The 27,435-nt window shown below is 45.6% G+C and overlaps 1 protein-coding gene across 1 annotated transcript in view; it reads right to left on the bottom strand.

Annotated features, from left to right (window-relative positions):
- The window catches only part of LOC134341008 (uncharacterized), a 257,807-nt gene that overhangs the window by 152,308 nt on the left and 78,064 nt on the right, over positions 1–27,435 (bottom strand). Inside the window, exons 16-17 of the mRNA XM_063038698.1 lie at positions 22,617–22,722; positions 13,958–14,077 (exon numbers count right to left, since the gene is read on the bottom strand). Of these exons, the coding sequence (XP_062894768.1) occupies positions 13,958–14,077; positions 22,617–22,722 (226 nt within the window). The remainder of the gene's footprint in view (positions 1–13,957; positions 14,078–22,616; positions 22,723–27,435) is intronic.

Here is a 27,435-nt window from a genome sequence, read left to right as displayed (position 1 = left end):
AGGAGTAAAGGTCAGTAACGTTATGGAGGTGAAAGCAACAATCTTACAGAGAAGACATGGAAGGTCATTTTGGGGTTATACAGATCACTGTAGTGCATTTCAGCCAGAGTGAGTCTCGAGTCTTTCTTATCCTCCTTTCTACAAGCCTGCACCTTTGTCTTTCCACTCCACGATTGATCAACTGATCACCTGCCTCCACCCACAGCTCCAAACTCTGGCCTTTCAAGTATCCAAAAGCAAGAACACACTCTCAATTCATAGCTTGCCTTCAATCTCAACTCCTCCTAACAAAAATAAATTCCTACAACAGAAATCTTTTCTCCCCTCCTCAGGTTGTTACACCCCATTTCTCTCAGTGCCCTCCCTTTTCAGTTCCATTCATTCTCCACTGAAATAAACACTTTTCCCTGGTCAATCTCAGTGATATTTTTAGACACAGCCATCATGCTAAGTAATGGAGGAGTAATAGAGAAAGCTTGGAGACAGTGTGAGAGGGAGGACAGGCAGGTGATAGAGAAGGGATACACTCAGTTTGAGATGTGTCTATTTTCATGCAAGAAGCATTATGAACAAAGCGGATGAGCTTAGAGTGTGGATCAGTATTTGGAGCTATGATGTGGTGACCATTACAGAGACTTGTATGGTTCAGGGGCAAGAATGGTTACTTCAAGTGCCAGGCTTTAGATGTTTCAGAAAGGACAGGGAGAGAGGCAAAAGAGATGGGGGCATGGCACTGATCAGAGATAATGTCATGGCTGCAGAAAAGGAGGAAGGCCAGGAGGGATTATCTATGGAGTCTGTGTGGGTGGAAGTTAAAAACAAGAAGGGGTCAATAAATGGGTGTTTTTTTATAGACCACTCAATAGTAACAGGGATATCGAGGAGCAGATCGGGAGACAGATTCTGGAAAGGTGCAACAATAACAATGTTGTTATGGTGGGAGATTTTAATTTCCCAGATATTGATTGGCATCTCCCCAGAGCATGATGTTTAGCTGGGGTGGAGTATGTTAGGTGTGTTCAGAAAGGTTTCCTGACACAATATGTACATAAGCATACAACAGCAGGGGCTGTACTTGATCTGGTACTCGGAAATGAACCTGGTCAGGTGTCAGGTCTCTCAGTGGGAGAGCATTTTGGAGAGGTGATCACAATTCTATCTCCTTTACCATAGTGTTGGAGAGGGAAAGGAACAGACAACTTAGGAAAGCATTTAATTGGAGTAAGGGGAAATATGAAGCTATCAGGCAGGAACTTGGAAGCATAAATTGGAAAAAGATGTTCTCGGGGAAATGCATGGCAGAAATGTGGCAAATGTTCAGGGGATATTTGCGTGGTGTTCTGCATAGGTATGTTCCAGTGAAACAGGGAAAGGATGGTAGGATACAGGAACTGAGGTGTACAAAGGCTGCTGAGAATCTAGTCAAAAAGAAAAGAAAACCTTATGAAAGGTTCAAAATTCTAGTGTAGGGCTCTCAGTAATACTAGACGGACTGTTAACTGTTAATCGCTTATTACCAAACTGGCTTCTCTGAGGTGTTATATTAAAAGGGCTTCTCGTACTGTTACCTGCTGAGCAAGAGGTTCTCTGTAACAGCAATGTTTGGCTTATAAAGTGCGATAATGGAAACTGTATTCATTTGATAGCCAATGGAAGTCATGTTCTGTTACCTTGTATATGTGTGCTGAGTTGAGGAGCGCGGGCTTTTTCGGGAGGCGAGCAGAGAGGATGTACGTGTGAGGAACGGACGGCGGATACCGGACCTCGGGGGTTCAGAGGGTGGCCGGAGTCTCGGAAGGACGTTGTGGATCAAATCAGAGGCGTGAGCTCCAACGTATTAAAATATTATGTGTACAAGAGTGATAAGTTACTTATATGGTGCCTTTTCTTGTAGTTGTTGCTAATAACCCAACACCAAAATTTGCTATAAAGTATAATTCTTTACTCGCACTTAGTATATCATTTCATATTTGTGTCGTGGCTGATCATTGGGCAACTCACACCTTATCCGCACCAAAGCAATTGCACTGTTTGGTGGGGTCGACGGCTATTCACCCTAGGCAACGGGAGTCAGTGGGGCAACGGCCATTACATTTGGGGACTCATCCCGCGGACTTGAATTCTGTCAGGATAAGGGGTAAGTCACCCGGGTTAAATTAAAAGGGATGGACGCGGATAAGATCGAACTTTGGTGTGAGATCGAGGATGTCCCGGTTACTCCTGCCTGCGTATTAAGTGGGGTGAACATACGTACACCGGATGATGTGTTAATTTGATGTCTGAGTACAGTCAGAGCTATCAGTAAGGTTGAGATTGTAAATAGAAAGATTGGTAAAACGGGGAACTCAGCCTTTGTGCTGATACAGACGGGTGCTGACGTCAAGGAATTGGGACTGCCCCAGTCTATCGGTGACGTAGGTGAGGCAGGGCCATGGGGCGTGCACACTGTCACAGAGGAAGGGTTTGAAGATACACCAGAGGAGTTGCCCAAAGCTAGAGGCGGAGATTTTAGAGAGCGGGTCCAATCGTTTTTGAGGGATGAAGGAAGGGAGTGGTCAGATTTGGAGAATGCAATTAGTTCTCATTCCCCATGGAAGGGGGAGGCTCAGAGTTGGCCTCAGCCATCAACTCTTTGGTGAACCGGGCGGTGGGTCTGCGACAGAAGTTAAGAATTTTCTCAGGGAGGACCCCCATCTTCGATGGGGAAGATGATTACAAGTCCTGGGTAGGACATACCTCTCAGTTGCTAGGTGAGTGACAGTGTTCTGAGGAGGAGAAGCGGTAAAGATTGGGGGACAGTTTGAGAAGGGCGGCAGCTGAGGTGGTAAAAGGGGTGAGAAATAATCAGCCCCTGGCTTCTTGGAGGAAGTGTCTGGTCACCCTAGAGGAGGTGTTAGGGGTGACGGGAAGCCTGGTGGAGCTTTTAGGGGGAATTCAGAATCTGCGTCAGGAGAAAGGAGAAAAGCTTTCTGAGTATCCCCTCCAACTTGAGCGTAGGATTAATTGCTTGAGGCGCCGGAGGGTCATTTCGGCCACTGAGGTGGATCGGATAAGGATCGACCAGGTAGTCAGGGGCATGCAGAGACATGATGCGATAGCTAAGAGCCTCGGGCAGTCTCGTAGAGCGTGTCCGCCCCCCCACCCCGTCTTCTGTACAGTTGCTCCGAGAGGTCAGGGAAGAGGAGGACAAATTGGAAGCGGAAAAAGGCTCTGTTAACAAGGTACAGTCCTCGGTAGTAGCCCCTTGTCCAGAAATTACAGGGGCCAGCTCCACGCGGGAGACACAGAAGGGGGTTGCAGCAGGTGGGGTCCCTCCGCAGGAGAGGACTAGTGGAGAAGGCCCCTCCCAGAAGGGATGGACGGCACTGAGGCCAGGCAGAGGCCGGGGTCCCGGGAGGCGAGGCGTGCGCTAGAACTGCAGGGAAGAGGGGCACTTCAGGCTGCAATGTGAACGGCAGGGAGCCCCTCGTAGCGAGAGTCCCCGGGTGTCCCAGCAGGAAGGGGGGTCAGGAAGCTTAGAGGAGACTCAGTGAGGCAACGGACTGGAGTCTCTGGGAAAATACATTCCCAACAATGTGCCGTGGGACCCTCGAGAGGAAAAGACCCTATCCCAGAAGGATTGGTGGGGCCCCGATCCAGCGTGTCGATACGGATCGAGGGATTAGATGCAAAAGCCATACTCGACACAGGATCGCAGGTCACATTACTGTACCAGTCGTTCTACAATCAGTATCTGGCGCATTTACCCCTGACACCTTTCAGTACATTGGAGATTTGGGGCATCAGTGATGGTGATTACCCATACAATGGCTATTTGTCTGTGAAACTGGGGTTCCTGGAAGCTGAAGTGGGGGTGTCTGAGGCTCATGAGGCCCTGGTACTGGTTTGCCCAGACCCTGGTGAGACTGTCAATTGTGGTGGGGACCAACACCCCTATTGTGCGGGGACTCCTGGGAGCCTGCAAGGAGAAGGCGGATGAAGACTTTTTGGAGACCCTGTCAGTGCACCCAGTGTTCCGAGTTGCTTTTGAGGAAGCGTGGGGTCACCCTGGGCTAGACACGGCGTGTGAAAGAGGCACTGTGTGTTGTGCCCAGTTGAAGCCCAGGGTGGTGCTGCCGGTGAAGTAGCGAGAGTGATGGGGATCCCTAGATTCCTGGGGGTGCCTGAGGGTGAAGCACTTTTAGTGGACACCCCAGAAGATCTCGAGGAGGAGTCGAGGTTCCCTGCTGGGGTGCTGGTGCGACCTGAGTTGCAGAAGCCCTCGGTGGTACAGGCACGCAGGCTGGTGGTGATCATCAGGAACACTACTGCACGGGAGGTCACCTTTAAGTGAGGAGTGCCTTATTTGTTCCTGGTGACGGTGATGCATAGCGCCCCCGTGAGGCCAGTTGGGGGAGAGCAGTCGGGAAAAAGGCCTAAGTTGACTGCTGAAGTTTTTAACTTTGGGGCATCACCTGTGCCAGAGGGTTGGAAGCGGAGGCTGGTGGAGAAGATGTTGACGATGACAGATGTTTTCCCCTTGACGAGTTTGATGTGGGTTATTCCAGGAGCACTCGCCACACCATACGGGTGACTGAGGATACTCCGTTTAGAGAATGATCACAGCGACTGGCCCCTGCAGATGTGGAAGACGTGCGGCAGCACTTGGGCAAGTTGGAGGACGCTGGGATCATCACGGAGTTCCGAAGTCCATATGCATCTCCTATCATAGTGGCCCGGAAGAAGAATGGGAAGGTACGTATGTGTGTGAATTATAGAACACTGAACCAGCGCATGGTCCCTGATCAGTACACGGTCCCCCGGGTGGAAGATGCGCTGGCCTGTCTGAGTGGGGCGAAGTGGTTTAGCGTGCTGAATTTGAGGACTGGATATTAACAGATCCCGATGAGTGAGGCCGATAAGAAGAAGACGGCCTTCATTTGCCCTTTGGGCTTTTACCAGTTCAAACGGATGCCCCAGGGCATATCGGGGGCCACTGCCACCTTCCAGAGGGTCATGGAGAAGACAGTGGTGGATATGAACCTGCTCAATGTGCATGACCTCATAGTATTTGGATGACCTCATAGTATTTGGATCCACCTTGGAAGAACACGAAGCAAGGCTAATGAAGGTGCTCAACCAGCTGAAGCAGGAAGGGTTGAAGCTTTCCCTGGACAAGCGCCAGTTCTGCCAGACGTCTGTTAGCTACGTTGGACACACTGTCTCGCAGCATGGTGTAGCAACCAACCTGGCTAAGATCTGCCTGGCCGAAGCCCCAGACCGTGAGTGCTCTGCGCTCATTCCTGGGGTTCTGTGGATACTATCGGAGATTCGTGAAGGGCTATGCCAAGGTGAGTCATCCCTTGAACCAGCTTCTGCGTGGCTGCCCTCCCCTGGGACAGAGGGGGAAAGGGAAGAAAGGACGGGAGGTTGAAGAATATTTGAACCCGTCAGAGCCCTTCGGACAGAGATGGGATGACAAATGTGAAGCGGCTTTCTAGTCATTGAAGGAGATGCTGACTCAGGCGCCAGTGCTGGCTTTTGCAGACCCCCAACTGCCCTATGTGCTACACACTGACGCCAGTCATGAGGGATTAAGGGCCGTTCTATATCAGGATCAGGGCGCTGGCCTGAGGCCTGTAGCGTTTGTCAGCCGGAGTTTGTCACCTTCAGAGAGAAACTATCCCACTCACAAGTTGGAGTTCTTGGCGTTGAAATGGGCGGTGGTGAATAAGCTGAGTGACTATCTCTACGGGGCCAAGTTTGAGGTGCGGACAAACAACCCGCTCACCTACATCTTGACCTCGGCGAAACTGGATGCCACAGGACATCAGTGGCTGGCAGCTTTGTCTTCATATGATTTCAGCCCGAAGTACCGGCCGGGGAGCCGGAATGTCGACGCAGATGCGCTGTCCCGACGGGACCATGAGGAGCCGGGGAAGGACGAGGAGTGGTAGAGTGTTCGTGCATCCGGGGTGAAGGCAATGTGCCACTTTGCTATCCGTGCAGGCTGAGGAGAAGGAGAGGCCAGATCGAGCAGTGGACTCATTGGGGGCATCTGATGACGCTCTGCCCCTAGTGTACTGTGACATGACTGCTCTGAAGACAACGCAGCTGCCAGGGTTAAGCCCTGAGGAAGTGGCCACTGTGCAGCGGACCGACCTCGGTGTTGGCAGATGGTCCTGCCGGAGAAGTATCGGAAGAAGTCCTTCCATGATGACTCTGGACATTTGGGGGTGGAAAAGACCTATGGATTGCTCAAGGATCGGTTTTACTGGTCCCGAAAGAGGACGGAGGTTGAAGAGTACTGCAAGTCCTGCATTCGTTGCATACGATGGAAGACGCTGCCCAGGCAGGCTGCCCCTCTGTCCCACTTGCAGAGTGCGGGGCCTTTGGACCTGGTGTGTATGGATTTCCTGTCCAGAGAACCCGATGCCAGCAACACAGCAAATGTCTTGGTCATCACGGACCACTACACAAGGTATGCTCAAGCTTTTCCTACCAGGAATCAGAGGGCGACTACAGTGGCGAAAGTGCTATGGGAGAAGTATTTTCTGCATTATGGTCTTCCTCAGTGGATACATAGTGACCAGGGACAAGACTTTGAGAGCAAACTCATCTATAAGTTACTGGGCATGCTGGGGGTTGAGAAATCAAGGACCACACCCTATCATCCGCAGGGTGATCCCCAGCCGGAAAGGTTCAATCGGACACTACTAGACATGCTCGGGACTCTGGAGATCAGCAAAAAGAATTGTTGGAGTCGACATATTGGGCATCTTGTTCACTGTTACAACTGTACACGCAATGAAGCTACTGGTTACTCACCCTATTATCTTATGTTTGGGCGCGAGGCAAGGTTCTTTGACTTTTTTTTCGGGACTGATGCGGGTGAGGTGTCGCCGAAGCCTTACTTGAAGTACGTGTCTGATATGAGGCAAGAACTGAAAAGAGCTTACAAGTTGGCTGGGGAGACTGCTGCCCGGCAGAATCAGGGAAATAAGAGGAGGTACGACCAGAAAGTAAAGTTCTCTCAACTCCTGCCGGGAGACCGAGTCCTCATCAGGAATCTGGGATTACCGGGAAAACACAAACTGGCTGATGGCTGGGCTGCCACGCCCTATGTGCTGGAGAGTCAGATGCCAAACCTGCTGGTTTTCCGGGTACAGCCTGAGGATGGAAAGGGGCCTGTCAAGATTCTCCATCGGAATCACCTGTTGCCCCTGGAGCAAGATGTGCAGGTAGAGCAGGAGCCTGAAGAGGCGGCTGCACTCAGTACCAGGACTCTGCGTCCTCGCAGGGTGGAGGACGTGCCTACCTCGGGAGACACGGGCCCGGGCCCATCCCCTGTGAGGGACACTGATTCAGAAGATGAGGACTGGGATGGTTGGTACATTCTGCCTTTCGTTGATGCTCCCGGGATGGAGTAAGAGACTCCTGGCCTTTCCCCCACTGGGTTAGAAGGGGCTAGTGAGGGGCAGTCTGTGGTGCCGCAGGGCGCTGGAGGAGAGGATGTAGGGCCTGAACCAGAGATAGAGGGTTCTGAGGTACAGAGGGGTTTGGGTGACCGCTCGGGGGACGGTTCGCCTCGTAGTTTCAAAGGGTCCCCTGTAGTGTCCGAGGCAAATGGGGTAGACGAGGGGGTATGTAGGCCTCAGAGGAGTCGGAAACCCCCAGAGAGGTTGGCCTACGTAGTACCCAGGGAAAAAGGTGTGATCACTACTGTTTTGGGGAGTCAGATCACTGCTTTCTGCACATGGATTGGGCTGTGTGTTCTACAGAAAGGGATGGCGAATTATCTGAACGTCATGAGGGCATGACTTACTTCAGTGGGGGGAGAATGTAGGGCTCTCAGTAATACTAGACGGACTGTTAACTGTTAATCGCTTATTACCAAACTGGCTTCTCTGAGGCGTTATATTCATTTGATAGCCAATGGAGGTCATGTTCTGTTATCTTGTATATGTGTGCTGAGTTGAGGAGCACGGGCTTTTTCGGGAGGCGAGTACAGAGGGCGGACGTGTGAGGAACAGACGGCAGTTCCAGGGCGGCGGATACCGGACCTCGGGGGTTCGGAGGGTGGCCGGAGTCTCAGAAGGATGTTGTGGATGGAATCGGAGGAATGAGCTCCAACGTATTAAAATATTATGTGCACAAGACTGATAAGTTACTTATATGGTGCCTTTTCTTTTAGTTGTTGCTACTAACCTGTCACCAAAATTTGCTATAAAGTATATGTAAGGGGGTATTGACTTTCATGTTACTGCGGAGGCTAATTAAAATGACGTCTTTGTTATGTTAATGTGGGGAATGCGGCTTTGTTGTGTTAAACGCTGAGAAAGTTTGCGCTAGCAGCTTGTTTTGGTTTAGAGGGTGATAAGAGGGTGATATTAACCAATTGGGATAGTTGTTATGGTTTTGGTGTATTTGAAGACACTGTATGCGCGGGGTTTTGGGGCAGAAGGTGGGAGAGCGAGACAGAGGATGGATGATGTCCTGTGATGTCCGCTAACGGGGTCGGACCCCAAGGAGGGCATTCGGCGAGGAGACGGAGACGGACCCGTGTGGAGCGTCTGGTTGACCACCATTGTTGGTCCCAGGCGGCCGGTCGAGGTGGTCCGAGGGGGTCGCAGGGTGAAGAAGAAGGTCCTTGAGCTCCAACGGTTTTGTGCACGAAGAGATTGAACTTTGATAAGTGTGGCGGCTTTTATTTTCCTTTTATATTTTATTCTCTATTAATTATATAGTTCCAGTAATATCTATAAACTGTATATCATTTAATTGCATCTGGTGTATTGTCTGTTATTTGGGCAGGGTGGGGTACATCACACAGCATCCACACAAACGAATTATCCAGTTTGGCGGGGCCAAGGCTGTTTCCCTAGACGACAGCGAGCTGAGCAACCCTGAGGGTGGCCAGGGGGGCTACATATAATTCTTTACTTGCACTTTGTATATTGTTTCATATTTGTGTCGTGGCTGATCACTGGGCGACTCACACCTTATCCGCACCAAAGCAATTGCACTGTTTGGCAGGGTCGACAGCTATTCACCCCAGGCAACAGCCATTACACTAGGTAATGATAAAGATCTAGAAGATTATAAGGCGAGTAGGAAGGAGCTTAAGAATGAGAATTTAGGAGAGCCAGAAGAGGCCATGAGAGGAGAGCAGGATTAAGGAAAACCCCAAGGTATTCTACAAGTATGTGAAAAGCAAGAGGGTAAGACTTCAGAGAATAGGACCAAACAAGTGTGACAGTTGAAAAGTGTGTATGGAACTGGAGGAAATAGCAGAGATACTTAATGAATATTTTGCTTCAGTATTCACTATGGAAAAGGATCTTGGCGATTGTAGGAATGACTTACAGCGGTTTTTAAAGCTTGAGCATATAGACATTAAGAAGGAGGATGTGCTGGAGCTTTTGGAAAGCATCAAGTTGGATAAGTCACCGGGACCGGATGAGATGTACCCCAGGCTACTGTGGAAGGCAAGGGAGGAGATTGCTGAGCCTCTGGCGATGATCTTTGCATCATCAATGGGGATGGGAGAGTTGTGGATGTTGTTCCCTTATTCAAGAAAGGGAGTAGAGATAGCCCAGGAAATTATAGACCAGGGAGTCTTACTTCAGTGGTTGGTAAATTGATGGAAAGATCTGAAGAGGCAGGATTGATGAACATTTGGAGAGGCATACTATGATTAGGGATAGTCAGCATGGCTTTGTCAAAGGCAGGTCGTGCCTTATAAGCCTGATTGAATTTTTTGAGGATCTGACTAAACACATTGATGAAGGTAGAGCCGTAGATGTAGTGTATGTACGGGGTCTTTTTTTTTTGTATGTTAAATTTAAAATGGCTTCTTTGTTATGTTAATCTTGTAAATTGCTGCGTATGTGGATTAAATTCTTTGTTATGTTAAATGCTGAGACAGTCTCTAGCTAGACAGTTGCTTGGGTTAATACAGATAGCAGGGTGCTATTAGCCAATGGGTGTTCATGTATCGTTTTTTTTTCAGATGATAACGCTGGCTCATATGACTGGAAACGGGGGATTTTGCGGGGAGTCGGAGGAGAGACGAGGAGGACGGTGGAGAGACGGGGGGTCGGAGGAGAGACGGGGGGTCGGAGGAGAGACGGGGGGTCGGAGGAGAGAAGGGGAGTCGGAGGAGAGACGGGGAGTCGGAGGAGGACGGTGGACGGGGTTTTTGGGGGGGGAGTCAGAGGAGAGACGGGGAGTCGGAGGAGGACGGTGGACGGGGTTTTTGGGGGGGGAGTCAGAGGAGAGACAGGGAGTCGGAGGAGAGACGGGGAGGACGGGAGAGAGACGAGGAGGACGGTGGAGAGACGGGAAGTCGGAGGAGAGACGAGGAGGATGGCGGATGTGTGGAAAGGCTCCGGTCAATCACTCCGGGTGGTCCCGAGCCGTGAGTCGACAGGATTCGGGTGGTCATCAGGAATTTCTGAGCTCCAACGGTAGCGCGCGAAGAACTTGGATTTTGATAAGTCTGGCGCCTTTTTTTTCCCCATTACTTCCTTTTCTGTATCGAATTTATATTAATTTCATAGACTTAGTAATATCTATAAAACGTACTGTGAGTGCTGGCTGATGATTGGTGTTTGCAATTGATTTGGGTGGCAGTGGTGCAGCAACCGACCCAGCGGAAAGCGTCCAGCCAGTGCCGGGCGGGATTTCCCCTAGACATATACCAGCCAATATAACTGAGCATTACATGTATATGGATTTCAGCAAGGCATTTGATAAGGCACCCCATGCAAGACTTATTGAGAAAGTAAGTAGGCATGTGATCCAAGGGGAAATTGCTTTGTGTATCCAGAACTGGCTTGCCCACAGAAGGCAAAGAGTGGTTGTAGATGGGTCATATTCTGCATGGAGGTTGGTGACCAGTGGAGTGCCTCAGGGATCTGTTCTGGGACCCTTACTCTTTGTGATTTTTTATAAGTGACCTGGATGAGGAAGTGGAGGGATGGGTTAGTAAATTTGCTGATGACACAGAGGTTGGGGGTGTTGTGGATAGTGTGGAGAGCTGTCAGAAGTTACAACAGAACATTGATAGGATGCAAAACTGGGCTGAGAAGTGGCAGATGGAGTTCAACCCAAATAAGTGTGAGGTGGTTCATTTTGGTAGGTCAAATATGATGGCAGAATGAGGTATTAACAGTAAGACTCTTGGCAGTGTGGAGGATCAGAGGGATCTTGGGGTCCGAGTCCATAGGGCACTCAAAGCTGCTGTGTAGGTTGACTCTGTGGTTAAGAAGGCATACGGTGCATTGGCCTTCATCAACTCTGAGATTGAGTTTTAGAGCCAAAAAGTAATGTTGCAGCTATATCGGACCCTGGTCAGTACTGTATTCAATTCTGGTCGCCTCACTACAGGAAGGATGTGGAAACCATAGAAAGGGTGCAGAGGAGATTTACAAGAATGTTGCCTGGATTGGGAAGCATGCCTTATGAGAATAGGTTGAGTGAATTCAGCCTTTTCTCCTTGAAGCGATGGAGGATGAGAGTTGACCTGATAGAGGTGTGCAAGATGATGAGAGGCATTGACCATGTGGATAGTCAGAGGCTTTTTCCCAGGGCTGAAATGGCAAGCACAAGAGGGCACAGTTTTAAGTTGCTTGGAAATAGATACAGAGGAGATGTCAGGGGTAGGTTTTTTATGCAGAGAGTGGTGAGTGCGTGGAATGGGCTGCCGGCGACAGTGGTGAAGGCAGATACAATAGGGTCTTTTAAGAGACTCCTGGACAAGTACATGGAGCTCAGAAAAATAGAGGGCTCCGGGTAACCGTAGGTAATTCCTAAGTAAGTACACATTCGGCACAGCTTTGTGGGCCGAGGGGCCTGCAATGTGTTGTAGGTTTTCTATGTTTCTAATAGCCCAAGAACAACTGATCCCAATAAAACAGTAATAAATTTTTTAAGACATTGGTGTATACTTTTATAATTCCAGAGAATTTCATGGGAAGAAACAGATCAGATAGCTTTAGCCTGTTTTTTTATAACCGCAAAAGGTTTCACCTTCTTTGCAACTATCTGAAGCATGTCGCCCACTTGACACTAAGAATTAAAGGATTCTTTTCTGTAATGACAGTCTAGTCTGAAAGTTCCACTTCATATATAAAATGCACAAAATCCACAAAATGAAACAGCCAATTTCAGCTCCGTAAATATTAATAAAAAGGGGAAATGCCATGGAAGATTGAAATGTAATATCCTTATGCCAAAATTAACATTATGTAAGAGACAAAGAAGCTATGTAAAGTTCTGTAAGTGCACACTGGAACCTAAACCAAGAAAGAAAAAATATCTTTGGTGCCTACATGGAAGCAATGAAGTTGCAATACAAGGAGGCGTAACTAAAGTGAAGTATAGGGGAAATAAGACCATAAAACATAGGAGCAGAATCAGGCCATCTGGCCCATCCAGTCTGCTCCACCATTCACTCATGGCTGATACTCCTCAACCCCAGTTCCCGGCCTTCTCCCCGTAATCTCCAATCAAGAACCTATTAATCTCTGCTTTAAATACACCCAACGACCTGGCCTCCAAAGCTGCACGTGGCAACCAACAAATTCCAAAAATTTCTCCATATCTCTGTTTAGAAAGGGCGCCCCTCTATCCTGAGGCTGTACCCTCTTGTCCTAGACTCCCCCACCATGGGAAACGTCCTTACCACATCTACTCCGTCTAGGCCTTTCAACATTCAAAGGGTTTCAATGAGATCCCCCGCTTATCCTTCTGAATTCCAGAGAGTATAGACCCAGAGCCCTCAAACGTTCCTCGTATGATAACCCTTTCGTCCTTGTGAATCATCCTTGTGAACCTCCTCTGGACCCTCTCCAATGCCAGCACATCCTTTCTAAGATGAGGGGCCCAAAACTGTTCACAATATTCAAGGTGAGGCCTCACCAGTGCCTTATAAAGATTCAGCATCACATCCCTGCTCTTTTATTATAGACCTCTGGAAATGAATGCTAACATGTCATTTGCCTTCCTCACCACCAACTCGACCTGCAGGTTAACCTTTAGGGTGTTCTGCACAAAGACTGCCAAGTCCCTTTGTATCTCAGATTTTTGGATTTTCTCCCCGTTTCAAAAATAGACTGCACATTTATTTCTACTACCAAAGTGCATTTTCCAACATTGTATTTCATTTGCCACTTTCTTGCCCATTTTCCTAATCTGTCTAAGTCCTTCTGCATCCTACCTGTTTCTTCAACACAACCTGCCCCTCCACCAATCTTCATATCATCTGCAAACTTGGCAACAAAGCCATCTATTCCATCATCTCAATCATTTATATAAAGAAGTGGTCCCAACACAGACCCCTGCCAGATTTAAGTTTTTCTTTTACACAAAGAATGGTAAGTGGGTGGAACACCGTGCCAGGGGTGGTGGTAGAGGCATTTAGGCACGTTTACGAAGCTCTTCGCCAAGCACATGGATGATAGAAACATCAAGAGCTATGGCAGGGAAAAGGGTTAGATTCATCTTATGGTAGATTAAAAGGTTGGCAGAGCTTTATGGGCTGAAGGGCCTGTACTGTTCAATGTTCTATAGAACAAAAAGTAGAACACCTCAAAAGATTTGCTACTTTGTTGCACAATATAAAATGTCTTGTTTGCCTTGTTAATCCCTAGAATTCATATCGAGCAACACTGTAGATTTATTCATTGAAAAAGTCACAATGAAGCTTTTCAGATTTTCTACAAGTCTTGTTACTTGCCTTGGGTTAGTAAGCTTCACTTAGGGAAGCAATTTACAGACTGACAGTGAATGATTTCCAATGACTCATGAGCTTATCTTTAATCATTTTTAAATGCATGTTACTGATAGAAAATGTTTCAAATAATGAACTTTTTTTAACCAATGAATAAGATAAAGATTGACCTGAAAGAGGGCATTGACTAAATAACTTAAAATATCATGAGATATCCTTTAATTTTCTGACAGTGAAACTTACCTTTTTTTCTTTTATTAATTTAAGGGCATGCAAATAGTTTTCCTGAGCATTTCTAAAATTAGATGCCATCAATGCCTCAGAAGCTTCTTTCAATTTGCATCTCAGCAAACTCTCTTCCACCTGCAACACAAAGAAACACATCAGTACTGTGAACTGATCTGGCCTAAGAAAGAGATTATTCACAGGACATTTCTGTTTAACATTATTATTAACAGCACAGAAGGAATGATTCAAATAAAAAAGCTTAATGTCAAATACAAAGTCAGTTTGAAAGCTCAAGCATTTTGAAAAATAAACACAAAATGAAAAAATTTAAAGAATAAGCTTATATTTTATACAAGGAGCATTTTTTAACAAATTCCCAATGTTACAATTTTTTTTCTCTCATTGCTGCATTATCAAAACTTAACAAGAAGTGGAGTGTCGTATTACATACCGGCGCTAAAAAAGCCAGTGATATGTTGGTAACCTTTAAAAAAATGCAACCATGAAAACAATTGAAACTCAAGCAATTTTCTATGCAACACCAGATCAAATTCAAATTTGATTTTATACACAAGGGAATGGCTAACATAAGGAGGCATAATTTTAGGATGATTGGAGGAAAGTATGGGTGGGGAATGTCAGAGGTAGTTTTTTTAATGCAGAGAATGGTAAGTGCATGGGTGGTAGAGGCAGATACATTCGTGACATATAACAAACACTTTGACAAACATGTGGATGAAAGAAAAATGAGGCAGTATGTTGGAGGGAAGGGTTAGATTGACCTGAGAGTAGGTTGAAAGATCAGCATGATTTTGTGGGCGAAAGTCCTGCATAGTTCTATGTTCTATGAACCTTTGCACGATAATTTGAGGCATTTAAGATAATCTTGTAAGCAATCAAAAACAGAAGTTTGACTGTCCTGTTCAATGAAGATGACAAAAGGGCTTTTGAGGATTTCCTAGACATTCCACTATAAAAATTTTAATCAATAGCTCCCAGTTGTATTTGAAGAGATTGTAAATCGTCAGTAAAACTCTCAAACCCATGATTACTCAGATAATTTAGTCTACTTTTATATGCAATGACTGGTAAACAACTCTTCCTTGGAAAATAAAAAATATAACATTTCTGTATTTACTTGTTTAGAAATACAGTTTGAAATAGGCCCTTCAGGCCATGCCACCAGCAACCCTGGCCTAATTAAGACAATTTACAATGACCAGTTAACTGAATAAACGGGGAGAACAACCAGACTCCTTACAGAGATGCTGGGGACTAAACTTTGATCTCCGATGCCCCGAGCTGTAATAGTGTCCTACTATCTGCTACGCTAGCTGCTACTGATTTCAGAAAAGACTGAAACAAGAAGTTTTTAGTTAATTACAACCTCTTTTTCAAGAATCTGAAATGGGGAAATCAGGTGAGGCACTCATCAAGGACAGGTTGTGTGATCTTAGGAACATCGGTCTTTTGGTAAATTAGCAAAACAAGATTGGTTACTATCCATCAAATTCCCAACAAGATGACAAGCAAAATTAGTTCCCAACTTGGAACGATCATCACATATTTGAATCCAAACATGACAAGGAAGATGTGACCTACTCACATCTAATCAGAAGACTAAACAATCCACTGCATTAGTTTGGGTCGAGCAAAAGTCAAACATCCTGCAATTCTAAACAATTCATCGTACCAGAATGTCTGAGATGTATTCATTTAGGCTGGTAAAATGATAGAATTTAAGCTTTTCAGCTTTGTTTTGGTTAAACTATCGCTTGCACTTATCTGCCACAGACTGTGGGAAAACAAAAATAATTGAAACTTTGAGGCCATTCTGGAAATGCACTATTTGGCTTCTTTATTCGCCTAATCTCTGATCCCAATCACAAAATCCCGCCATCTAAATCCTAAAGCACCGTAGCAGCGATAAATAAAGCACTTATCCATAGACCAGTTAGTCCTCTTCCAAGATTGACAGACCATCCAGATCTGGATGTTTCTAACACACATTATGCTGGATTTCATGCAAGTTGTTGGCTAATCCTTTCTTTGCTTTCTCGAGATAACATGCGATCACTATTAACAAATTCCAGAGTCAGAATATGATGCATAGTTATGATCATGTAGCATAATTGGGTGCTGGAGATCAGGAATAAACTTGTAGGCACACATATTTGAAATTTAAATAATGAATTTACAGCAATCCAATTTCAGCAGAGATAATTTTGTCCTTTCAATATCATTTGGGGGAAAATCTATTGAGCAAACAACTAAAATTTTAAAATAAACACTGAGATAAAAGTGATAATTAAGGAGGAAAGCTTATTTTTTGGAAAGCTAAAGCCATCAATCGTTACTTGAAATTTTGATATGAAAATGCCATTAAATGAAATGCGATCCGAATGAAGGGGCAAATAATTGGCATCACTTCAAATTTTGATTCATTTCCTAATGATGCATATTTTTAAGATGCCTCAGATAAAGTCAGGGTGCAGGCGGAGTTCCATTATAAATGCCTCTACTCCAAAATTCAAACAGATGTATGAAGAAGATCATCAACACCTGTAAGCTCAACTTTAGTTTTGAGAATAAGTAACTTTCTAACACATTGTAAAATTGTCACTCATCAGGGTAATTGCAAGAATAAAATATTTGGATCTACTGCTGTTGTAAATTAATTCCAGCAGTTGGTGGTTCAAAATGTCTCTCTGCAATAACTGCTAATTATTTACAATACTCATAAAAGTTGCTGGTGAACGCAGCAGGCCAAGCAGCATCTATAGGAAGAGGTGCAGTCGACGTTTCAGGCCGAGACCCTTCGTCAGGACTAACTGAAGGAAGAGTGAGTAAGGGATTTGAAAGTTGGAGGGGGAGGGGGAGATCCAAAATGATAGGAGAAGACAGGAGGGGGAGGGATGGAGCCAAGAGCTGGACAGGTGATAGGCAAAAGGGGATACGAGAGGATCATGGGACAGGAGGTCCGGGAAGAAAGACGGGGGGGGGGAACCCAGAGGATGGGCAAGGGGTATATTCAGAGGGACAGAGGGAGAAAAAGGAGAGTGAGAGAAAGAATGTGTGTATAAAAATAAGTAACAGATGGGGGACGAGGGGGAGGTGGGGCATTAGCGGAAGTTAGAGAAGTCAATGTTCATGCCATCAGGTTAAAGGCTACCCAGACGGAATATAAGATGTTGTTCCTCCAACCTGAGTGTGGCTTCATCTTTACAGTAGAGGAGGCCGTGGATAGACATGTCAGAATGGGAATGGGATGTGGAATTAAAATGTGTGGCCACTGGGAAGATGAAGCCACACTCAGGTTGGAGGAACAACACCTTATATTCCGCAAACAACAGGAATTCTGCAGATGCTGGAAATTCAAGCAACATACATCAAAGTTGCTGGTGAACGCAGCAGGCCAAGCAGCATCTATAGGAAGAGGTGCAGTCGACGTTTCAGGCCGAGACCCTTCGTCAGGACGGAATCCTGACGAAGGGTCTCGGCCTGAAACGTCGACTGCACCTCTTCCTATAGATGCTGCTTGGCCTGCTGCGTTCACCAGCAACTTTGATGTATGTTACCTTATATTCCGTCTGGGTAGCCTCCAACCTGATGGCATGAACATCGACTTCTCTAACTTCTGCTAATGCCCCACCTCCCCCTCGTACCCCATCTGTTACTTATTTTTATACACACATTCTTTCTCTCACTCTCCTTTTTCTCCCTCTGTCCCTCTGAATATACCCCTTGCCCATCCTCTGGGTCCCCCCCCCCCCCGTCTTTCTTCCCGGACCTCCTGTCCCATGATCCTCTCATATCCCTTTTGCCTATCACCTGTCCAGCTCTTGGCTCCATCCCTTCCCCTCCTGTCTTCTCCTATCATTTTGGATCTCCCCCTCCAACTTTCAAATCCCTTACTCACTCTTTCTTCAGTTAGTCCTGACGAGGGGTCTCGGCCTGAAACGTCGACTGCACCTCTTCCTAGAGATGCTGCCTGGCCTGCTGCGCTCACCAGCAACTTTTATGTGTGTTGCTTGAATTTCCAGCATCTGCAGAATTCCTGTTGTTTGCGTATTTACAATACTTTTCGATCAACTATCACATTTGTGATAGCACTGGAAGCAATGATTCAGCCCACCGAGTCCATGCTGGTCAGAATGGACTTTTGGGTAATCCCATTTCCGATGTTCAAAGTGGTGAGGGTTCCTGCCTCCACCTCTCACTCAGAGAAGTTACAAAACCATCCCTTGCAGCCCACAACTTCCACTCAGTAAGCTGTGAGGCTTGGGCTTCGATCCTGGACAGCACAGTGAGTGTGGGCAACATATTTTCCTCCATTAACTTCCAGAATCTATAGCTCCCTCATCAGGCCTTGTTGGATGTGCAATTGAAGCTGCTGTCTCTTTGCTAGGCTGCCTGGATGTTCACTGTGGTAGCAAGCTCAACAGCCAGCAATCTTGCTGAGATTGCCACCACAGAGAAATCAAAAAAATTGGTATTTCCTTTTGTTACAGTGGGTTTCCTTACCTTTTTATATTTTGTACCATTTGGCAGAAATTCTGGTACTTGTGAGAGTATGGATACCATAAGTGGTGTACAGACAGTCAAAAATAATGGCTCACATTCATTTCAAAGCCAGTTAGGGATGGGTAACTAGTGGCGAGTGTCTAATTGAATACAAGTTCAATAGTTGTATTAGTAATTAATTCTATAGTAATTCAATACTAATTATTTCTAAGATAAAATACAGCTTGGCTTTCACAATTACCATCAGGCATTCTAGTTTTTGGAAATACTGTCAACGATAATTTAATGAAATACTTTAAATTCTACCTCTGAGATTATTCCAGCTGCCTCAGCTTTAATTTATGACAGTGGAGTTTAAAATGAGCTACTCCTTCAACTCTACTCACTTTCTCGAAATCAAAAGTCATGACTTGCAATGTCCTTCACTGTGTGACGCGTCTCTTAGCCCTTTTCGGGTCCTCTCTGGCAAGTGTTTCGGTGTTGGTCATTGCCACAGAGCTCAATCTAATCGGCAGTGTGAAGTTCTTCTTGAGAATGTGTGGTTCTCCCACACTGTAATGGTGATCAGCTTAATTTATCCACTGTAAAATGGGTGTAGGTGGGTGGCAGAACAGATGGGAATGTGGGATGATAGCTGGAAGAATGCCATGGCTCTGTGAGCTGGCATAAGGGTGGAACAATATTAAGTAGACATTGAATTTGAAGTGATGCCAATCACCTTCGCCTTCATTAAAGGGAAGTTTTATATTCTTACATATCAAAATTTAAAGTAATAATCGCATGGCATTAACTTTCCAGAAACTATACTCTCCTTCTTAAATATTCCATCTTTTAGCTTAATGTTTATTTTTTTATATTGGTTGTTTATCAATGGATTATTTTTCCAATGATATTGAAAGGACAAAATGATATCTGATCACATTCTCATAGGGAAAAACAGAGGGAGCAGAGATACTTGCTCTTTGATAAAGCATAGATAAACTAGAGTTGAAAACTGAGTTTGTTGGGGTGAAGAAATGAAAAACAATTCACCTTGGTCTCCAATTCATATGACCCATGTCTGACTCTTCTCTTTCTAGATTTCTGTCTTAGTATCGGGAGATGGTTATCTGTACAAGCCACAGACCAGGGATCCCCAACTTTTTTTAATGCCATGGACCCCTACCATTAACTGAGGGATCTGTGGACCCCAGGTTGGGATCCCTTGCCATAGACTTCCCACAGATATCTGATCATATCTCTTCCCACTCTGGTAGCTTTTTGGACTCCATTCCCTTCCATTCTCTCAGGTTCTCTGTCTCCACTGTGCCTGCTCCAATGAAGAGCCTTTCTATGCAGATACTTCTCGGTCTTCCTTTCCCCTATCCACTGCTTCCTCTTTATCATGTTGACATCATCCTCAATTATGCTTCATTTATTTCTTGCACCTCTGCCCTCAGCTCCTCTCCTTCTGGCCAGGCAAGTCCTCCACAAGACAGGCCTCAACATTCAATGAATCCGTCCTTCACAATTTCACGTTCAACAACAATCCATAACCTGACACATTATCCCATCCTTCCCTTCCCTTTTCACCATTCCCAAGGAGCCATTATCCTATGTGACTTCCCAAGTCACTCTTCTATCTCCTCGTGGCATTTTCCCACCCAACAACTGCTCCTTCACCTTGCCTATTCCCACCTTCCAGAGTCCTGTATCATCTTCCAGTTGAAAGCAATTCACTGACACTCCTCTCAATTTAGTGTGCTTCACTTGGTGTTCATAATACAGTCCCCTTTTGCCTTGTAAAAACCAAATACAGATTGTGGAGTGCCTTTGTTCAGTTCACAGGGACAACACTGAGTTCCCTACCGCTGGTCACTTTAATTCTCCAACAATTACTGCTCTGATCTACTTGCCTGCACTGCTCCAACAGGCCTAATGCAGGCTTTAGGAACAACGGCTCATCATCTGTTTGGGTGTGTTGTAGCCTTTGGGGCTCCCTATCAAACTCAACAATTTAAGGTAACTTGCTCTTTCTGTCTGTATCAGAACGGACTAATACTGCTCCAAGGTTCTCCCTCTGTAAAAAATAAATTGTACTTTCACTGTCCACACACCCCAATTTATTGTATGCACCCAGTGTACTCATTTCAGTTTCAGATTCAACGATAGCTCTAACACATCATAGTGTTCTTTTGTTTCCTCTAACTTTCTTGTTAATCTACTTTGATAGATTTATAGAGCATGGAAACAAGTTCTTCAGCAAATATTGCCCAGTGAGCTAGTCCCATCTGCCCATGTTTGGCCCATAGTTCTCTAAGCCTTCCTGTACTAATCCAAATGGGTTTCAAATGTTGTAAATGAGCCTGCCTCAACCACGGTGTCAATTAAAGCTTCGTCCCATAGTTCTCTAAACCTCTGTACGGATCCAAATGGGTTTCAAATGTTGTAAACGTGCCTGACTGAACCACTGTGTCAATTAAACTTTCGTCCCATAGTTCTCTAAACCTCTGTACATATCCAAATGTGTTTCAAATGTTGTAAACGTGCCTGACTGAACCACTGTGTCAATTAAACTTTCATCCCATAGTTCTCTAAACCTCTGTACATATCTAAATGGGTTTCAAATGTTGTAAACGTGCCTGCCTGAACCACTATGTCAATTAAGCCTTCATCCCAGAAGTCCCTTTAAAAACCCTCACTTTCTGCATTCAGCACTCCAGGCCTCACACTACCCCTACGTCAGTCCCAGGAAAAGTTCTTTCAATTTCTCCACCAATCACTTTCCCAGTGATGATAATAGGTCATCAACCTGAGATGTTAATTTGGTTTTACTTTCCACACATGCAACCTGATATCCTGAGTGTTTCCAGCATCTACAATATTTTGACTTGCAGCACATTAGGTGAGAGAGTCGTTCTCTGCCACACTAATTGGCACACTGCAGTAGCTGGACAGAGAAACCCATGCGGAGGGGGCACCTGAGCCAACACTGATGTAAGCTTCCTGCATTTGTAGGCATCCATTCATTTTGTTGCATGCAGGGGTATTTGAGCTTTTATTATAAGTGGATTCTGAAAACTTATGCCCTGGTTTTCACTGCACAACTTTACTGTTTATTGTTGTCCTGGACATATCTGTTACCTGAAGTAAGATTTAAATGTAATTGAAAATACATTCAGATTCCTGATCTTTCCATTCTACTGAGTGCTTTCTCATATTAAGCTTTAGTCTAGATTTGTAACACAAAGTACCCAGGACATCTTCAAGGAGTGGTGCCTCAGAAAGGCAGCATCCATTATTAAGGACCACCACCACCACCCAGGGCATGCCCTTTTCTCACTGTTACCATCAGGTAGGAGATACAGAAGCCTGAAGGCACACACTCAGTGATTCAGGAACAGCTTCTTCCCCTCTACCTTCCGATTCCTAAATGGACATTGAACCCACAAACACTACCTCACTTTTTTTTAATATATAGTATTTCTGTTTTTTGCACAATTTTTAATCTATTCAATATACATATACTGTAATTGACTTATTATTATTATTATATTTTGAGGTTTTTTTTCTTCTGTTATGTATTGCATTGTACTGCTGCTAAGTTAACAAATTTCACATCACATGCCAGTGATAATAAACCTGATTCTGATCTGATCTGATCTCAACAAGAATTTAATGCACTGCATTCTTTTCCGTTGTACAATTCTACCCTTTACGGGCCAATCCAATCCATTGGCTGGAGGAAGCTTACAATCACCGTCTAGTAACAGAAGGAAATTGGAGATTGCAATGTTTTTGCAATTCGTGAATCACTAGTAGCATGGAGCCTGAAATTATTGGTTTCGTTTGTTTTTTGCAGGGTGTGCATGTAGCTGTCATGACTGACATTATTAATTGCTTATTCCCAATTTGTCACTGAGGAAACAGGAATTGCACAAGACAAGGCAGGAATGACAGATTTTCTTCAAATAAGGACATGATGGAACTAGATAATAACAATCTCTTTCTTTTCTGAGGTTGCATTGGTATCTTTTTTTTAACCTTCAGATATATTTGATTGCTTGAATCAGGTATCATGGTGACATTCAAACCCACAACTCTCAGGAAATAGACTAAGCTCTGAACGTTTGTCCAATTGTGTCTTGTCACAGCTTTAAACTGTTCCTACCTTTGAGCTCATCTCTGATTTTTGTTCTTCCTCCTGTTCTGCATTGTTGTAAGATACACGTTGTTTGCTGTCACTGCATACTTGCTCGATCTCCTTGGCCATTACACTGTAATAAAATTTAAATGTGTGTCACATTTGTTGCAAATCAAGCACATGACAAACAAGATAAAATCTGCAGATGCTGGAAATCTGAGCAAGATGCTGGAGGAACTCAGCAGGCCAGGCAGCAACTACGGAAAAAGGTACAGTCGACACTTCGGGTTGAGACCCTTCCGCAGGACTGGAGCAAAAAGCTGAGGGGGGGGAGGGGGAAAGAAACACCAGGTGAGAGGTAAAACCTGAAGGGGGAATGATGAAGTAAAGTGCTTACAAGTTTATAGGTGAAAGAGACAGAAGGCCATGGAAGAAAGAGAAAGGGAGGAGGAGCACCAGAGGGAGGCGATGGGTGGGCAAGGTGAGGGAGGGAAAGGGGGATGGGGATGGGAAATGGTGAAAGAGGAGGGATGCAGGGCATTACCGTAAGTTTGAGAAATCAATGTTCATGCTAACGGGTTGGAGGCTACCCAGACGGAATATAAGGTGTTATTCCTCCAACCTGAGGAGGTCATGGATGGACATATCAGAATTGGGATGGGAGATGAAATTAAAATGGATGGCCACTGGGAGATCCTGCTTGTTCTGGCCGATGGAGCGTGAAGCGGTCAGTGAAGAAGATGCTCGGTGAAGCGGTCTCCCAATCTATATCGGGTCTCCCCGACATACAGGAGGCCACACCGCAAGCACTGACCACAGTATATGACCTCAACAGACTCACAGGTGAAGTGTTGCCTCACCTTGAAGGCCTGTTTCGGGCTCTGAATGGTAGTGAGGGAGGAGGTGTAGAGGCTGGTGTAGCATTTGTTCCACTTGCAAGGATAAGTGTCAGAAGGGAGATGAGTGGGGAGGGATAAATGGATAAGGGAGTCGCGTAGGGAGCATTCCCTGTGGAAAGTAGAAAATGGGGGGGGTGGGGGGAGAGACGTGCTTGGTGGTGGGATCCCATTGGAGGTGGCAGAAGTTTTGGAGAATTATGTGCTGGTCACGGAGGCTGGTGGGTGGTAGGTGAGGACAGGAGGAACCCTATCAGGATTTGATCAGGGACCTCAAGGTAAGGGAGCCATTAGGAGGTAGTTTTAATCTACAAATTGAGGGAGAAGGGAAAATCGGAAGTGTCAGTATTACAGTTGAACAAAGGGAACTATGGTGCTATGAGGGAGGAGCTGGCCAAAGTTCAATGGAACAATACCCTAGCAGGGATGACAGTGGAACAACAATGGCAGGTATTTCTGGGAATAATGCAGAAGGTGCCAGGATCAGTTCATTCCAAAGAGGAAGAAAGATCCTAAGGGGAGTAAGGGGAGGCCGTGGCTGACAAGAGAAGTAAAGGACAGTATAAAAATAAAAGAGAAGTATAACATAGCAAAGACAAGTGGGAAGCCGGAGGATTGGGAAACTTTTAAAGAGCAACAGAAGGTAACTAAAAAGGCAATACGCAGAGAAAAAATGAGGTACGAAGGTAAACTAGCCAAGAACATAAAGGAGGATAGTAAAAGCTTCTTTAGGTATGTGAAGAGGGAAAAAATAGTTAAGAGCAAAGTTGGACCCTTGAAGACAGAAACGGGTGAAATTATTATGGGGAACAAGGAAATGGCAGACAAATTGAACAGGTACTTTGGATCTGTCTTCACTAGGGAAGACACAAACAATCTCCCAGATGGCATTGGGGGCAGAGTACTGACATGGATTGAAAGTTGGCTGGCTGACAGAAAACAAAGAGTAGCGATTAACGGGTCCCTTTCGGAATGGCAGGCAGTGACCAGTGGGGTACCGCAGGGTTCAGTGCTGGGACCGCAGCTGTTTACAATACACATTAATGATTTAGATGAAGGGATTAAAAGTAACATTAGCAAATTTGCAGATGACACAAAGCTGGGTGGCAGTGTGAAATGTGAGGAGGATATTATGAGAATGCAGGGTGACTTGGACAGGCTGGGTGAGTGGGCGGATGCATGGCAGATGCAGTTTAATGTGGATAAATGTGAGGCTATCCACTTTGGTGGTAAGAACAGGAAGGCAGATTATTATCTAAATGGAGTCAAGTTAGGAAAAGGGGAAGCACAACGAGATCTAGGTGTCCTTGTACATCAGTCACTGAAAGCAAGCATGCAAGTACAGCAGGCAGTGAAGAAAGCTAATGGCATGCTGGCCTTCATAACAAGGGGAATTGAGTATAAGAGCAAAGAGGTCCTTCTGCAGCTGCACAGGGCCCTGGTGAGACCACACCTGGAGTATTGTGTGCAGTTTTAGTCTCCAAATTTGAGGAAGGACATTCTTCCTATTGAGGGAGTGTAGTGTAGGTTCACAAGGTTAATTCCCAGGATGGCAGGACTGTCATATGGCGAAAGATTGGAGTGACTGGGCTTGTATACTCTGGAATTTAGAAGGCTGAGAGGGGATCTTATTGAAACATATAAGATTATTAAGGGATTGGACACGCTGGAGGCAGGAAGCATGTTCCTGCAGATGGGTGAGTCCAGAACCAGAGGCCACAATTTAAGAATAAGGGGTAGGCCATTTAGAACGGAGTTGAGGGAAAACTTTTTCACTCAGAGAGTGGTGGATATGTGGAATGCTCTGCCCCAGAAGGCAGTGGAGGCCAAGTCTCTGGATACTTTTAAGAAAGAGATGGATAGAGCTCTTAAAGATAACAGAATCAAAGGTTTTGGGGATAAGGCAGGAACTGGATACTGATTGTGGATGATCAGCCATGATCACAGTGAATGGCTGGCTCGAAGGGCCGAATGGCCTACTCCTGCACCTATTGTCTGTTGTCATATACCATCTAGGTAGTCTCCAGCCCCTTGGTATGAACATGGAATTCTCCAACTTCCAGTCATTCCCCTCCCCCTCCCTTCCTCTATCCCTATTTCACTCTGCCCCCTCCCCCAGCTGCCTACCACCTCCCTCTTGGTTCCGCCTCCTTCTACTACCCATTGTGTTTTCCCCTATTCCTTCTTCACCTTTCCTGCCTATCACCTCCCAGCTTCCACTCCCCCACCCCTTTATCTTTCCCCTTTCTGGTTTTTCACCTGGAACCTACTAGCCTTCTCCTTCCCACCCTCCCCCCACCTTCTTTATAGGGCCTCTGCCCCTTCCCTCTACAGTCCTGACGAAGGGTTCCGGCCCGAAACGTCGACTGATCTTTTCCACGGATGCTGCCCGACCTGCTGAGTTCCTCCAGCGTGTTGTGAGTGTCTATTGTCTATTATCGTCTATCCCTGGTGGGGTGGCAGGAGAACGGGGTAAGAGCAGACATACGTGAACTGGAAGAGATGCGGTTGAGGGCAGCATTAATGATGGAGGAAGGGAAGCCCCTTTCGGTAATAACTTCTGGTAATGCCTCCCAAGCACCCCCCCCCAACTTCACCATTTCCCATTCCCTTTTCCCTCCCTCACCTTGTCTCCTTGCCCACCTTTAAAAACTACTCCTCAGCTTTTTTCTCCAGTCCTGCCAAAGGGTTTCAGCACGAAACGTTGACCATACTTTTTTCCTAGATGCTGCCTAGCCTGCTGAGTTCCTCCAGCATTTTATGTGTTGCACATGACTGAAGGAAGTGCAATTTATTACAAGTAATTTTTTTGAAAAATTACGGACTATTAATATGGTAAATATGCTCAAAACTGAAGTGTTACAATGTAAGTTACAGCGTATTTCAACCAAAACAGAATGCAACAAACACAGATTTTCTACCACTTACATAAAATACAAACTTCAGTTCAATTTAAGTCACTCAACCATACATGAATACAGCCAAATGAGACAGTGTTACTCCAGGGCCAAGATGCTAAAACAGAGCACCAACAGTCACACACAAGAACACATTCACAGAATGAGGGTCCTGACGCCCCCCACCCCACCGCCTCGCAACTTGAGGCGCAGTCCTCACACATACAAGCCAACAAGCCCATATAAAATGAGTAAAACACAACAATGCAGAATGTGCCAGACCCCCCAACATCATCTGTCGACCCACCCCGATGCCTGCCAGGCGACACCACAGCTTCAAGACGCAGTCCTCGCACATAGAACACCGGTAAAAATTATTGGTTCAAATTACAGTTAGAGAAACAAATGAAATGAAAGGGCATTGATGAAAAACAAAAGCTCTTTCACTCTCCATCAGTGCCTGACCTGCTGTGCATTTCCAGCGCTTACTGCTTTTATATCTTCACAACATCTGTCGTATTTTACTTCTAGAGAATATTGCAACCAAATTTCACATCCCTGCAAGCTCACCCTCATGAATTCCCTCCCGTTCACAACCCTATTCAATACAACAGGATCAGTGTTACCACACGCGGCCCTGGTTCAAGAGGCCTGAACATAAAAGAACACTGAGCAGTGGGGAGTGTGACGATCCACCAGTGTTGCTGTCTTTGAACAAGGTATTGAACCATTGAACCAAGGTGTCTGTGCTCACAACTGGTTGTTATCCAAGGGAGTTATTTAAAACCATAAGACACAGGAGCAAAATTAGACCATTTGGTTCATCAAGTCAATCCCATTCTCTTGCCTTCTCCTGTAACCCTCGACACCCTGACTAATCAAGAACCAGTCGACTTCCGCTTAAAATATACCCAATAACTTGGCCTCCACAGCTGTCTGTGGCAACAAATTCCACAGATTCACCACCCTCTGGCTAAATAGCAGGGGAGTTAACCCCCACTCACTACGTATTAATGAAAAACATTAGCTAGCCATTACCAGCTTGCTGTGTGA

This window comes from Mobula hypostoma, chromosome X2, assembly GCF_963921235.1.
Source record: "Mobula hypostoma chromosome X2, sMobHyp1.1, whole genome shotgun sequence".
NCBI classification, from domain to species: domain Eukaryota; kingdom Metazoa; phylum Chordata; class Chondrichthyes; order Myliobatiformes; family Myliobatidae; genus Mobula; species Mobula hypostoma.
Note: the sequence above shows the minus strand (reverse complement) of the source record. Positions and strands in the feature narration are given on the sequence as shown.